The 13534-nt window shown below is 50.6% G+C and overlaps 1 protein-coding gene across 1 annotated transcript; it reads right to left on the bottom strand.

The window, feature by feature from the left end:
* Window positions 1–230: 230 nt before the first annotated feature.
* FGF23 (fibroblast growth factor 23) lies at window positions 231–11663 on the bottom strand. Its single transcript, XM_061418201.1, has 3 exons — window positions 10448–11663; window positions 4114–4217; window positions 231–2524 (listed from the first exon to the last, which is right to left on the bottom strand). The coding sequence occupies exons 1-3, from the start codon at window positions 10641–10643 to the stop codon at window positions 2087–2089; spliced, it is 738 nt and encodes a 245-aa protein (XP_061274185.1). The 5' UTR covers window positions 10644–11663; the 3' UTR covers window positions 231–2086.
* Between the last annotated feature and the right edge of the window lie 1871 nt (window positions 11664–13534).

The raw sequence follows: 13534 nt of genomic DNA, 5'->3' as shown, positions 1-13534 counted from the left end.
ATCATGATTAAAATTTTTTCTTTGTTTTCCAGAATTCTGTCTGAATTAGTCAAAATTACTGAGTTCGTTTGTGTATGGGGAAAACTTGGAATATTTTAAAGTTCTGATTTTTTTTCAACTTTGCTTTCTCTACATTTTCCCAGTGCTCCTCTACCATAATTCCTTTTATTCTCATGTTTTGATATATTTTTATGTACGCATACAAAAAAAGAAACACTCAGAGAAGCTGAGATAAATTTTATTTTTTTTAACAGAAGAAAGGAAAAGGGTGGGGTTACATTTTTATAAATATCTATAAATACAGAGCGAGAGGCAAAATCTTCCAAATAAATAAATAAATATTGCCATGTGCTAAGGGACAAAAGACTGTGGGGCTCCCTCGACTCTGCCAAAGAGAAAACCCCAAAGAACCAGTTTTCTGCCAAAGTCCTTTCCATGGAGTTCTCCAGTAGCTCTTAAACAGTATAATAGTATCTCTGATGGGAAATGAAGACTATAGAGGAAACAGTTGCCATGTGCTGCTATTTAGTGTCATACACAGTCTGAGTGTTTCAAAATAGGAACCGGTCCTTCAGCCTAAAGCATCAGGCGAGGACAGTGGATCAGTTTCTACGATTGGGTGCATGATGAGAAGTGGGGGGCGGCAAGGAGGGTGGTGAGGTGACTGGGAAGAAGCTGCTATTCAGATCTGCCCTGCTTGCCCACATTCTCCTCTTCAGGTGGCCATTGAAACAGAGGTAGGAACGGGGCCCCTGAGGATGCCTAAGTCATCAGTGCCCTGCCTGGTGCTCCATCGTCTGTAAGTGAGAGTCGGTATTCCTCAGGATGCCACTGGGGCTTCTGGGACTGAAAACTGTCTTTGGTGCCCCCAGAACTTCCAAGTGGAGTAACACCCAGACATGCCGGCCTAGGAGCCTAGCTAAGCCTCTGGCCATGGCTGCAGGGCAGGTAGGGTGGTGATGAAGAGCTGACAGTGCTGGCTTTTTCTAACTCCTGCACTGGGGTCCCCAGTCCTGGATTTCTTTCCCCAGGATCCTCAATGCCACTTCATGAAAGGGCACAATTGCCACAAAGACCCCAGAACCCACAGTAGTGTTCTCAAGGCCCCTCCCTGCAACAGTTGTGTAGTTGGGATTGCCACTCAACCTGGAAGCAGAGACTTAGCTAAACGCCTCTAAGCAGAGTTTGAATTTTTTTCCCCTTGGAAAAACAAATCCTAGCAGGGTAGATTCTCTGGAGCCAAGACCGGATCCCCTCCTCAGGCTCAATTCACTCAAGCCAGAGGCGGTCCAGGAGGCAGAGCTGTGTCAGGGCCGCAGGCGTCACTCTGGGCCTCAGGCTTTGGTTGCAGAGAGGGACAGGGCAGGGCAGGGGGACCGCCCAGTAGGGAGGGGATGTTTCCACCTTGATCCCTTGCCTCCGGTCTCTGAGGAGTCATTCTGGCTAAATTTTGACCAGCCTACCGCCAATCTTGTGGATAGGCTTTTCCAGAGATGCTTAAGGATGTTTGCGAGTAGAACTGCCCAGTCCATCTGTTAGTGTCCTCTCAGGTCAGGGTCAAGCAGGGTCCAGGCAGATGACACAAAGTAGTGGGTAGTGGAGGATCTGCTGGCTTGGGTCTCCCCTTCACCTCCCTGGGTGAGAGGTGGGCGTGTTGAGGGGATAAACTGCCTAAACCTTTGTTGCTTTTTAAATTTTGTTTGTTTTGGCCCGCAAGATATGTGGGATCTCAGTTCCTCCACCAGGGATCGAACCCACATGCCCTGCATTGGCACGGCTGAATTTTAACCACTGGGCCACCAGGGAAGTCCCTAAGCCTTTGTTCTTAATGATTGGACTGATGGAGAGGACAGGAGGGGGAAGAGGAGAGTGGGTGGGGACACCTTCTCTCCCAGGGGTGCGTGGAGAGGTGGGATGAGGAAGGTGAGGAGTTCCATCCCGCAGGCCTCAAAGGGCGATTCCCCCTGGAGCAGGGAGTGCCGGTCTTCCCGGAGAGGGAGCCGCCACTCCACTCCACCTCCTGTGCTGGGGGTGGCAGGGGAACCTGTCCCCCAGGAGACGATGTGGCTTTCCCAAGTCGGGCGCCCTAGGCGAAGCCGGGGAAGGGCCGGCAGCGCTCGGCGCCCGCGGAGCCGGCGCGCACGTCCAGGCGGTGTCCGCGGAGCACCCCGAGCGGGTCGCTGGCGGCAGGGCCGGAGTCCTCGGCGCTGGGCAGCTCCTGGGAGCAGGCGGCGGGCACGGGCGTGGCGCGGGCGCGCGGCTTGAGCACGCTGAGCGGGTCCCCGCCGTCGTGTGCGCTGCGCGTGTGGCGTCGGGGCCGCGCGGTGGCGGCGAAGTGCGGCAGCGGGATCTCGTTCCTGCGCGACAGGAACTGCGCGTATGGGGGCGGGTTGGTGCCCGGCAGGAAGGCGCGCTTGGCCCGGCCCAGGCTGACGAGGAAGCGGTGCTGCGGCGAGTGGTACACGTCGTAGCCGTTCTCCAGTGTCCGCTGCCGGAACCGGCAGCTCTCCGGGTTGAAGTGATGCTGCAAGCGGGGCGGGGCGACTGGGGTGAGCCTGGAGCCTGCGGGGACTGGACGCGACCAGCTGCACCCCAGGGACCCCATCCCTCCCACCCACTCTGCAAGAGCCGTGCCTTAAAAACCCCTTCGTGCCCTGCTGGGCAAAAGGGATTTCCACTCATTTCTAAGCTACCCGGCCCCCAGCGCGGTTCCTCTTGGCCCGCCTGGGGACTCACTGGCGGCCTGTGGCTGCCTGGAGCCACGCTGGACAAAACTAGCTTTCTGGAGGGAGGCCGACTTCCATGCAGCCTCGTCCTGCCCTGTCACTGCCCTTTAAAACCTTTTTGGGCTCAGCGGCGACTTGGGTTAGCCTTTTCACCTGGACAAAGGTGGGGTGAGGTTTGTGGGGCCCCGCATAAGTGAAAGTGCTCCCAGCCGAGACAGAACGTGCGAATTCAGGACATGAACTTCATCACCAGATGACCTAGGCAAGCCCTCACTCAGCCACTCACTGGGGCTGGGTTTTGCCCAGTGACTGCTGGGACCTTTGCAGAGTATGCCATTTAATCCTCAAAGTCCAGGAAAGAAAGTGTTAGGCACTGAGTCGTGTCTGACTCTTTGTGGCACCGTGGACTGTAGCCCGCCAGTCTCCTTTGTGCAAGGAATTCTCCAGGCAAGAATACTGGAGTGGGTTGCCATTTCCTTCTTCAGGGGATCTTCCCCACCCAGGGTTTGAACCCAGGTCTCCTGCACTGTAGGCAGATTCTTTACCGACTGAGCTACCAGGGAAGCCCCAGAGTCCAGGAAGTCAGTATTTTAAAGATGAGGACTCTCTATATGCCTGTATGTGGTCAACAGGTATTTTCATATCTATTTATCTATATTTGTTCAACAGATATTTATCTGCTCTGGGTCAGATTCTATGGTGGGTGCTGGGACACAGCAAGCAAAACATAAAGTAATTGCTGTCTTGGAATTTCTGGTGGGAGGAGCTCCAGGGCTCTGCCTTCCTGCTCCTGTTCTAAGGCATGATGTTTGGAACGGCAGTGCTGCCTTGTAGGTCGGAAAAGCCCTTGCTCTCCAGCTCAGAGCAGCTGTCACAGCTGGGACAGAGAGAATTCCTTACAGACCTTGAATTGGGGGAAGCCCACAGGGCATATGATCCACATCCCCACCCTTGACTTCTTCCAGGTCAGGAAACTGAAATTGACGGATAATAGAGGACTTGCCCAAGGACACAGACATCTAGGAACAACATCATGAGATGCCAGTGGCTCCTCACCCTTTCTTTCTAACGGACTTTACAATATGAACGGATGTGACGTGAGGACCTGGGCTGCAGACAAGGTGCTGTGCCAGGTACAAAAATGTGGACAAAGGGGGGCAGGTCAGATTAGAAGCTGAGAGCCCAGGAACCATGAGCTGGACTTCCTGGGTTCAGACCCCAGTTGTATAAACCAGAGCATCTGATACTTAGATGGGTAAAAGTCCTCAGTGAAAAGATCACCAAGATACACTGCAGGTGGAAATCTTTAAGCTATAAGGTTCTATGTTTTGCCAGAGCTGTGAGATAAGTATTTGCAAATAATAACCCAGCACAGAAAGAAACTCACGGATCCAAAAATGTTGCCTGTGAAGTCCATGCAGAGGTACCGCCTGCTCATCACACCTGTTATCACCACGAAGCCGGCATCCTCCGACCTGATCATCAGGGCGCCTGTGGAGAAAACCATTCATGTCCAAACCTGGCTTCACATGTGGTCCCCACCTCCAAGAAGCCTGCCTTGATTGATCTGAAGGGGCAGGGTGAGGACTTCACAGAACTCTCCTCACAGTTGTCCCTGTTCAGCCTCTTCTGACTCCCACTTCCCCACGCCCCTCCCCTCCGCCTTGCCTCCTGTTTCTCCCCTGCCTGTAGGGAGTACCCCAAGCTCCCAGCATTCTTCTACCCATGCCAACACGTTTCTCTCTCCCTGGACTCTGTTGTCCCCTTTGTTTGGCTCATACTTTTATTGTTTGACAGTATGGATCTTAGTTCCCCGTCCAGGGATCGAACCTGTGTCCCCCCTTCCCCCACACATTGAAAGTGCAGAATCTTAACCATTGGACCACCAGGGAAGTCCTTGGCTCATACTGCTTAATGTTTGCCATGGTGGTCACATTCTCCCAAGCTTTTGTGATTTTGAAATCTATGCCCAGATGTCTTTCAGGAATCCAGATTGTATGTGGAGCCTGATCCTCCACCGAGACAGCTGTGTGGAGCCGGCGAGGCGGCAGTCAGCACCCTTTCTGTGTGAATCTTCTCCTCTCCTTTCTGTGTATCCAGGTCACTCATGCTCCAAGGCCAGGCTCATATGTCACCATCTTATGGAGACTTTTCTAATCTCCCTCATCTGCATGGACTGTTCTTTCTTCTCAGCCCCTCCAAACAATGCCTCACCCCATCAGAGCATGTACCTCATCACCTGTGTTAATAAGTTTATGCCTCTCTAGGGTGGAGAAACAGGTGGTTTAGCTTTCCGTGTTGAATGGATGCAGGGAATTACTTCTTGCTTCTTCATCACTATTCTTTTTCCTTTTCTCACTTGCTGGTGCCCCTCTCCCCCAGGGGTAGCCTCTCTCAAAACCTAGCCCTGGGGCTTCCCTGGTGATCCAGTGGTTGGGAATCCACCTGCCAATGCAGGGGACACGGTTTCGATCCCTGGTTCGGGAGATTCCACATGCTGCCGGGCAGCTAAGCCTGGGCACCACAACCACCGAAGCCCACACGCTCTAGAGCCCATATTCCTCAGCAAGAGATGCCACTGCGACGAGAAGCCCTTGCGCTGCAATGAAGAGCAGCCCCCACTCGCCGCAACTAGAGAAAGTCACGCTCGGCAGTGAAGACCCAGCACAGCCAGAAATAACAAATGAATAAGCCCCTAGCCCTGGACAAAAGCCTGACAGCCATTCACACTACTTACACCCTGAGTAAGTGACAGCAGCTCTAAGTGTGACCCCCCACTCCCTTGCCCACCCCCCGTGGAGACTTGCAGTTTTAAGAAGTACCAGTGACTAGTTAAATAAAGTCTAAAGTTTCTGTTTTGTAGCAAGGGTACAAGTAGACCATAAAAGGTGTGATGCGAGTGATAATTGAGCAAGACTTCCTCCCCAAATGCTGTTTAATTTCCTGACATTTTCTACTAGGATCATTTGTTTAAGTCTCAGGGTCTCTTCCCTTAGCCGACCAGAGAATTGTTCCCCACATGTCTCATTTGGCCTCAGAGTCCCCAGGGAGGTAGTTCAGGCAGGGGTCTTCTAGAAAGGTAGCCTGGAGAGCTGTGAACACCGGGCCTGTGTGCCCAGTAAGTGGTGGCGCCTCCTGGGTGAGTTACACCCCAGATATACCCCATGTGGGCTCCATGCAGAGCCCTCCAAGGACAGCTACAGGCAGTGCTCAGACCCTAGGTGAGCTCAGAGCAGTCAGAATGATGACAGGCAGAGGCCGTGAGGCTGAGAGCGAGCCCAGAAAGAAGCCCAAGTGGAGCGGCCATTGGTTTCCAAGTGTGGCTAAGGATTGGCCTTGACAGAAGCTTCTGGATGTGGGGTGGGTTATGGGAGGTACAGAGGATATGAAATCCTCCATAGTAGCGTCTGTCGGGGTGTCTCAGATCTACAGCTACTGTTGAGGGAAGACCTGAAACATAAAGAACAAGAAGCTGTTTCTAGACTGATGATTTTTTAGTCTAGCTGAAAAAAAAATTACACTTCATAACTGTTTTTGAGAGGTTGTACTCTGAGTACTTGATATATTTTAAATTCTCAAAACAGCTGCTATGGGACTTGCCTACTGGTCCAGTGGTTAAGACCCTAAGTTTCCATTGCAGGGGGGCTCAGGTTCAATTCCTGCTTGGAGAACTTAGATCCCACATGCCTTGGGCACTAAAACTAAAGAAATAAAAAAGAATTTTTTAAAACCCCAGCTGCTATGTTGTTAATGTCACCACTATTAATATTGGAAATAGCAACCTCCCAACTTAAATGATGAGGAACCTATGGCAATATTCAAACTCCGATCCATGACCCTGACATCCTCTGCCCACGGCCCAGGAGCTCATCTCCAACTGAGGTCACAACAAGCCTCAGAAGACACAATCAGGGGCCAAAATCCAGGCCATGGCTATGAGGCTTCCAGGTCGTGGTGCCCTGGAGGGGGTCAGGGGAGAGGTTCTGAGCCAGCAGCCCGGAACCCAGACACTAAGATTCTGTTCCCCGTTACGCCTCTTCCTAATGTTGTAGCCTCAGCAAGTCATCGCTCTCGTCTCACAGCTGTGCTGCCTGCTCCCCTGGGCTGCAGCAGGATCAAAAGGGATGATGCTGTAAAAGTGCCTTGAAAATGTTTAGCAGATGGAAGGCTCCATGGAGGGTGGCTGGCCTGCCCTTGACAACAGGCCATCATGTGCGCCGTCACTGGCAGATGCCTGCGTCCCTCTGGGTGGTGTGTGTGGTGTCCAGGGCCACTGCGGACAGAAGGCAGCCTGCAGAGGGACAGGGAGCTGCTGCTGTGAGGGTGCGCAGGCTTGAACCAAATCCACGGGAGCCGATGCAGAAGTCTAGCAAAGGCAAGAGCTGCTTTCCTTCCCTGGTGCAGGGGCCCAAGGCAGGTCTGCACAGACCCATGGGCAGAATTTGGCAGAAAGAAAGCATCAACCAACCCCTGGCTGCTGGGGCCACATCTGTTGGAGCCCGGCAGGTGTGAAGGACATTTCCTTTCATGATGCCGTGTCTGTGTACCTGACTCCAGAAGAAGCGTGGGATGCGGTCCAGGTGTGCTTTAGGTCACTTACCATATGTGACCACGAGCCAGATACCTGTGTTCCTGAATCTCTTTTCTCATTTGGAGCACAATCATTTACCCCATTTGGTCAACTTCGGGATGTAAGGAGATAATATTTTTATCCACTATAAACACACTTTCTAAATACCAGTGATTGTTACTATGACCATTTGCCTCAACCTCTGCTGTAAAAGTAGAAAATTTTCTGCCCTATTCTCGTCTCATGGCCAGTAAGTGATAAATAAGATGATGGGTGTAATCAGCTTTGTGTTGTGTGTTAGTTGCTCAGTCATGTCCGACTCTTTGCGACCCCATGGGGTGTAGACCGCCGGGCTCCTCTGTCCATGAGATTCTCCAGGCAAGAATACAGGAGTGGGTTGCCATTTCCTTCTCCAAAACAGCTTTGGGGTCCCCAAAAGAAAGATATTATTTTGAAAGATTAAAAAGCCCAAGGACGGTTCAGCTTCATGTAAAGAAAGTGACACTGGGGAAGGTGAAGGAAGTAAAAAGTTTAGGATCTAGAGAGAAATATTAACTGGGAGTAATAAGCATCTCGTTGCTACTCTTGCCACAAAGTGGGGCTCACGGAATTCAAAAGGCTGATCTTGTTTATAGTAGGGAGGAGATACAGGCTTCATAGGGGTTCCCTATTCACAGCTGTGAGTCCTGAGGTTCTAGCATCTTGTAGCAGATAATTTAATAATGATCAACAAACCAAAGATGGGCTGAACACTCAATGATTCATCAAAATCCCTCACTTATAAAAGTTAAAAAAAAAGAATTTAGTAAAGCACATTAATCAAGTGAACTGCATTTTACTGGAAATAATTAGGAGGGAAAATACACCCCACATCTTTCCATCAGTGTAAAACCATCATTGGTTTTACAAAAATTCCAGCATTGCTTGGTGTTCACTGGGGAGGTCATTACAAATTCTTCCTCGGCTTGGTACTTAGCTGTGCTACCTCGTTACATGTATCGGTGTTTCTTCTTTCCTTTTTGGGTAACTTTTTATCTTAGCCTACCTCTCTCTCTCTCTCTCTATTTCTTTATCTATATGTATGTAATGCTCTATATGTATGTAATCTATATGTATGTAATGTAATGTAATGTGATAACTGATCTGGATAATATAAAAGTTTATACAAACTAGGAGAAGTGTCTCCCTCCCACCCCTGACTCTGTCCCTTCCCCAGGTTTCTTAATTGCCAGAGACACAGGCTTATCTAGGACCTATATATGACGAAAGCACATTTCTGTAAAAAAAAAAAAAAAAGATCTGAAATCAGTTCATTTCACTTTGCTTCCTCTCACTGATTTTAATTCATTCCAACTAGCGCTCTGTGCCTTTTGGGGGCCTGAGGTCAGTGGCTACAAGAGGGAAAGCTCTCTGATTCATTCTGCAAACTCAGTAGGCTAAGCCCCGCCCCCTTCTGACACCACTCACAGCCCTCCCCCCATCCCCACCAGGATGCATCTTTGGGGGCTTCCTTTCATCAAAGGAAGATAAGTTTTAGAAGCAGTCTTTAATTGTCTGCAGCCCTTTCCATCTAGGGGAATCACAGTAATTCCCCTACTATCCTGCATCGAAAATCATCTCTCATCTTGAAGGGAGGACGACCCTCAATGAGAGGTGCAAAACCATGTTTCCTAATAGTCTCTTCACAGCGGGAAGACATGAAGGGTTAGAAGCCTGGAGGTGCTTGAAGGGCTGGGTCTTCTTTTGAAGTCACCTTAGCTTTGGGGAATGTCGGACACATTGCAGATGCTGCTAAGTATCCATTGAATAAAACACGTGCTCCGTTGGTGGCAACAACTGTATCCCAATTTAGTTCAGATTTTTGCCATGTGGCTCAAACTTGGCTCCCAAGATGTTGACGCCTGAATCCTACCATTTTCCCCTGAGTTCTGGAAACCGTTTGGTATTTGGGGAGACCTTCTTCCTATCTCCCGTCACCATCTGCTGAGAACTTGAGATCTGAACTCTCGGCTTTGCATGTTCATCTGTCTTGCTACCACGTTTAAGGCCCTTTGATTCTTAGCAGAATGAATGTCTTGCATACAGCAAGCCCATTGCAAAATTACTGAATCATTCCGTGCAGCAATAAAGGGCAAGTCATTCCTACAATACACTTTTTAAAATTAAACAGAGATTGTGATTACTCTTTCACTCCTCTGATTGAATTTTGAATCAGTTGGCATTTTTCTGTATCCTTAGAGTAATTTTTACTAATTTTCATAAAAGAGAAGACCATGTTTTTTTAAACATCCATCCTCTTCCCACCCCATTTTCCCTTCTGAGGACATCGGAAGCACAGCTAGTTGGCTGACTATTGTAGACTGTGGTCCAATTTTCCACAAACCTGATCTTTAAAAACATTCTGATTGTCTTATGTTTTCAGTGAGTTTCCAAGCAGCTCAATTTGCTACTAGGTAGACCTTTCAGCTCCACAGAGAAGACTCACTGGCTCATAGCAGCCTGGGTACCACTGAAGCCCTCAGTAAGGTTGTTGGATAGATGAGTGGATGGATGGGTGTGTGGATTCACTGGGTCAGACTCATCAAGACAGTGAATGCTGTCTAGTCTAGTCTTTGATGCATTTTTCCTGAGAACTTTTACAAGGCCAGAATACTAGAAGCCCGGAGTTGGAAAGAGCCCCTGGATTCATCTATCCCAAGCCTTGGTCTGGTACAAGAATCCTCTTTACAACCTCCAAGGCTAACCCAGTCCAACGTTCATGAGCATAACTCAGTGTCTACTGACTGGTCTGGCTTCTCTTCCTCCCAGCCTCCTTGTCTATCATTTGTACATTTTTATGACTCTTTGGACAGGGCAAAGGGGAAGAGGTTGCTCTTTGTGGGAAGACAGATTTTAGTTAAGATGGAAATTATTCTGTTGGGAGAAACCAATAAACACTAACTGAGGAGGTGACAGAATATTCTCCCGAGGTCTAAACACACACACACACACACACACGCACGCACACACACACGCACACACACACGCACACACTGTACGAGGGTCTAGGAGGCTGCATTCGCCCTCTGGCCCAGCTAAGGCCTCCCCAGGCCCTGCAGGTGGATGCTCAGAGCAGCCCCCTTCCCCCTGGCGTAGGCAAAGCCCCACTCACTGTAGACAGTCTGCTGCGGGGAGCCATCTACGTGCCCGTCTCCGTGGATCTGCAGGTGGTAGCTGTTCCTGGCCGTGGCCGTGTACAGGTGGGTCAGGCCGCCCCAGCTGGAGCCCAGCAGCGGGGAGCTGTTGGGATAGGCTTGGACCACATAGCTCAGGGTGCAGACCCAGAGCCCCAGGCGGGCCCCCAGCATCGCAGCTTTCTGAGTGATCGGTGCTGAGTCTGAAACCCGACCCTGCCTCTCTGACTCTGCCGGCCTTTTTCTCCTCTTCCTTGCTGGTTTCTGGCCTGAGGCTCCTCAGCTGCATTCCCTCCTTTTTTCCCCTCAGACTTTTAAAGGGTAGCAGTGTGACATCAAACAGGAAAAACTCCACCGTCCACATCCTCTGTGTTGTAATCAGCCCATTTGAAGAGAATACAGGGATCTCTGAGGCTCACGGAAGGCACGTCGGTTCCAGACACACACACACACACACATAAACACACACACCCCTCAATTTCAAGCCAACGCTCCCAAAAGTGAATGATGTGTGGGCAAAAGTTATCTACGACTCTGGGCTGTCTGCTGACCTGCCCCACTTCCACCAGGAAATGTGAAGGCAGCCAGCAGTTCTGAAAAAATCCAGCTTCAGCCATGCAGTCGACAGACGCCTGTGCAATTAATCTCCCATCAAGTCCACTCATTTTGCTTCTCTCCCAAACGAGTGTTTTGAATTCCAATCAGGAGCTGTGCATCCAGAATGTTCTCTGTGCACAGTGCTAGGTGGGTGTCTGGAGGGATGCAGAAGTAACCCAGGTCAGCATCAGGCTGCGGCATCCTCCAAGACTCCATCCTCGTGAAGATTTGGGAGCCAGAGCCTGAGGCACCCAAAGCCAAAGTTGCCGCCTTGGGAAGGATTCGAGATGGGAAGGAAGAATAAAGACCCAAAGTCACTTCTCCTTTATGAAATGCTGAGGTTCGATTGCTTGGTTCCCCTGATGAGGACTGCCCAGAGCCACTCCACCAGTATAGTGGTCTCCCCGGCAGTGTGGAGTTGAATTCAGAGAGCTCGTGAAGATGGGACGTCTGTTGGCCATGCCCAGGGAGCAGTGCCCAGGAGGGTCCCTGGAGCAGAGCTGCAGGCCAGGGGTCCCCACAGTTAAGCAGTGTCCCAGTCCTTAGGGGTCCTGGGTCCTGGGACTGGATGCTTCCTCTGATTGGAGGAGAGAGATGTGATGCCTGCCCCAGCTAACACAGGAGGCAGAGAAGAGTCAGGAACTATTATACAAGGCATCACGGGGTGTGAGGTCACACAGATGCAGGCACAGAAAGTGGGTGTTTGTTATTCTGCACGTATACATGTTTTCATAGTTTATAAAAGCATTTTTCACATGTATTTGCTCATCTGATCTCATGGCCACCCTGTGAGGTAAACACACCAGGCATTAACAATATTTTAACTTTATATATGAAGAAAGGGAGCTCTTGGGGTTTATATGTCTGGAGTCACAAATCAGATGAGCGGGAGAGCAGGGACAGCATCTTAGTTTCCCCAGGCCGCTGGCCCCATAATAATCCTGGTTACACATGGCACTTACAGAGAGCTTACTAAGTGCTTTACATATAACTCATTTATTCTTCATAGTAACTCTCTGGGGGAGGAACTGTTACCTCCTCTGTGTAGATGAGGAGGCTGGTGCAGACAGTTTAAATAACACGCAGCTTATACCGGGAGTGGTCGAGTTTGAAGCTGCATATCCTGAGCCCACCACGGGTTGGGGCTGAAGTCATGAGGGCAGGAGAGGAAAGACCAGGAGCAGAGGTGCACAGTGCTCCTCACCTGGACCCAGAATGTGTCTCTAAGACAGGGTGCTGATGCCCCAGGTTAGAGAGAAGATTTAGGACAGTTCAGTGCTATATGTGGGGTTTCCCTGGTAAAGAATCCTCCTGGCAATGCAGGAGACCTGGGTTTCATCCCTGGGTCGGGAAGATCCCCTGGAGGAGGAAAGGGCAACCCACTCCAATATTCTTGCCTGGGAAATCCATGGACAGAGGAGCCTGGTGGGCTACAGTCCATGGGGTCACAAAGAGTCAGACACGACTGAGCGACTAAACCACCACCACGGATGCTATGTGTCAGACAGCCTTCTTTAGGAACAGTCACAGAATGGTCCATGCAAAGAACCCCATGCCTCAGCGAACTGAAGAAACAGCTTTGAGGATTGAAGTGCAAGTCATTCAGGAGCACCTGTGGTGGGTAGCACTGTGAAGCCGGCCGCAGGTACTGAGAGCCTTCCCTGTGCCAGAGCGGGCAGGGGAGGAGTTACAGAATACAGTGCAAACTTGTCTTCAAGGGACCCACGACGTGATCCTGTGATTTGTTCCCTACAAGTTGCCTCCTGAGAAGGACTGGATGGCCAGGATGGGCGGGGCTTACGAGGGCATCTGGAGGAGGGACAGATCTCTGGGTGGACGCAGTGGTCAAGGAGGACTTGAGGGCAAGAGAGGCTTGAGGGAGACTCACAGGGTGGATGGGGAGGGGTGTCCCAGCCCCCGCCAAGGCACGGTGGGACGCAGGGCAGGTGTCTTGGGAGGAGGATGTGGGCATTGGCTCTAGTCCCAGACTGGTTGGAAGGCAAACCTCCCTGGCCCCTTCCCTTGTCGGGAGGTGGTCTCAGGGTGGGTCAGGGTTTTCTCTGCTTTGTGGGACTGTGAAGCCCCTGTCTGCAGAGGAAGGTCTCTGCTCCCTACCTGTACGTCTTCACGGTGTATCATTTCAACAGTGGTTTCCCCCGCCATCTTGCTCATCCAGTCCCTGGAGTCAGGGAAATCAATGCCTAAGCCTCCAGGAGGGATGGCCTTCCTGAAAACATCACCCTGTATGTTGTTCTGCTGACAGTTAAAGTGCATTTCCTAATATCCAATCAGATTCTCTCTTCCCCAATACATCCACTCAATCCTCACGTAAGTGTTTATAGGAACCCTATCTTACAGCCAGTGCTTTGTAGGAAGTCTTTAGGGAAGCCTAAGAATGAAAAAGGACAGTCCTGTTCTTCAAGGAGCTGATGACATGCGGGGCAGGAGACGCCTAGCTTCTGTCTGGC

Source organism: Bos javanicus, chromosome 5 (genome assembly GCF_032452875.1).
Source record: "Bos javanicus breed banteng chromosome 5, ARS-OSU_banteng_1.0, whole genome shotgun sequence".
NCBI classification, from domain to species: Eukaryota; Metazoa; Chordata; class Mammalia; order Artiodactyla; family Bovidae; genus Bos; species Bos javanicus.
Note: the sequence above shows the minus strand (reverse complement) of the source record. Positions and strands in the feature narration are given on the sequence as shown.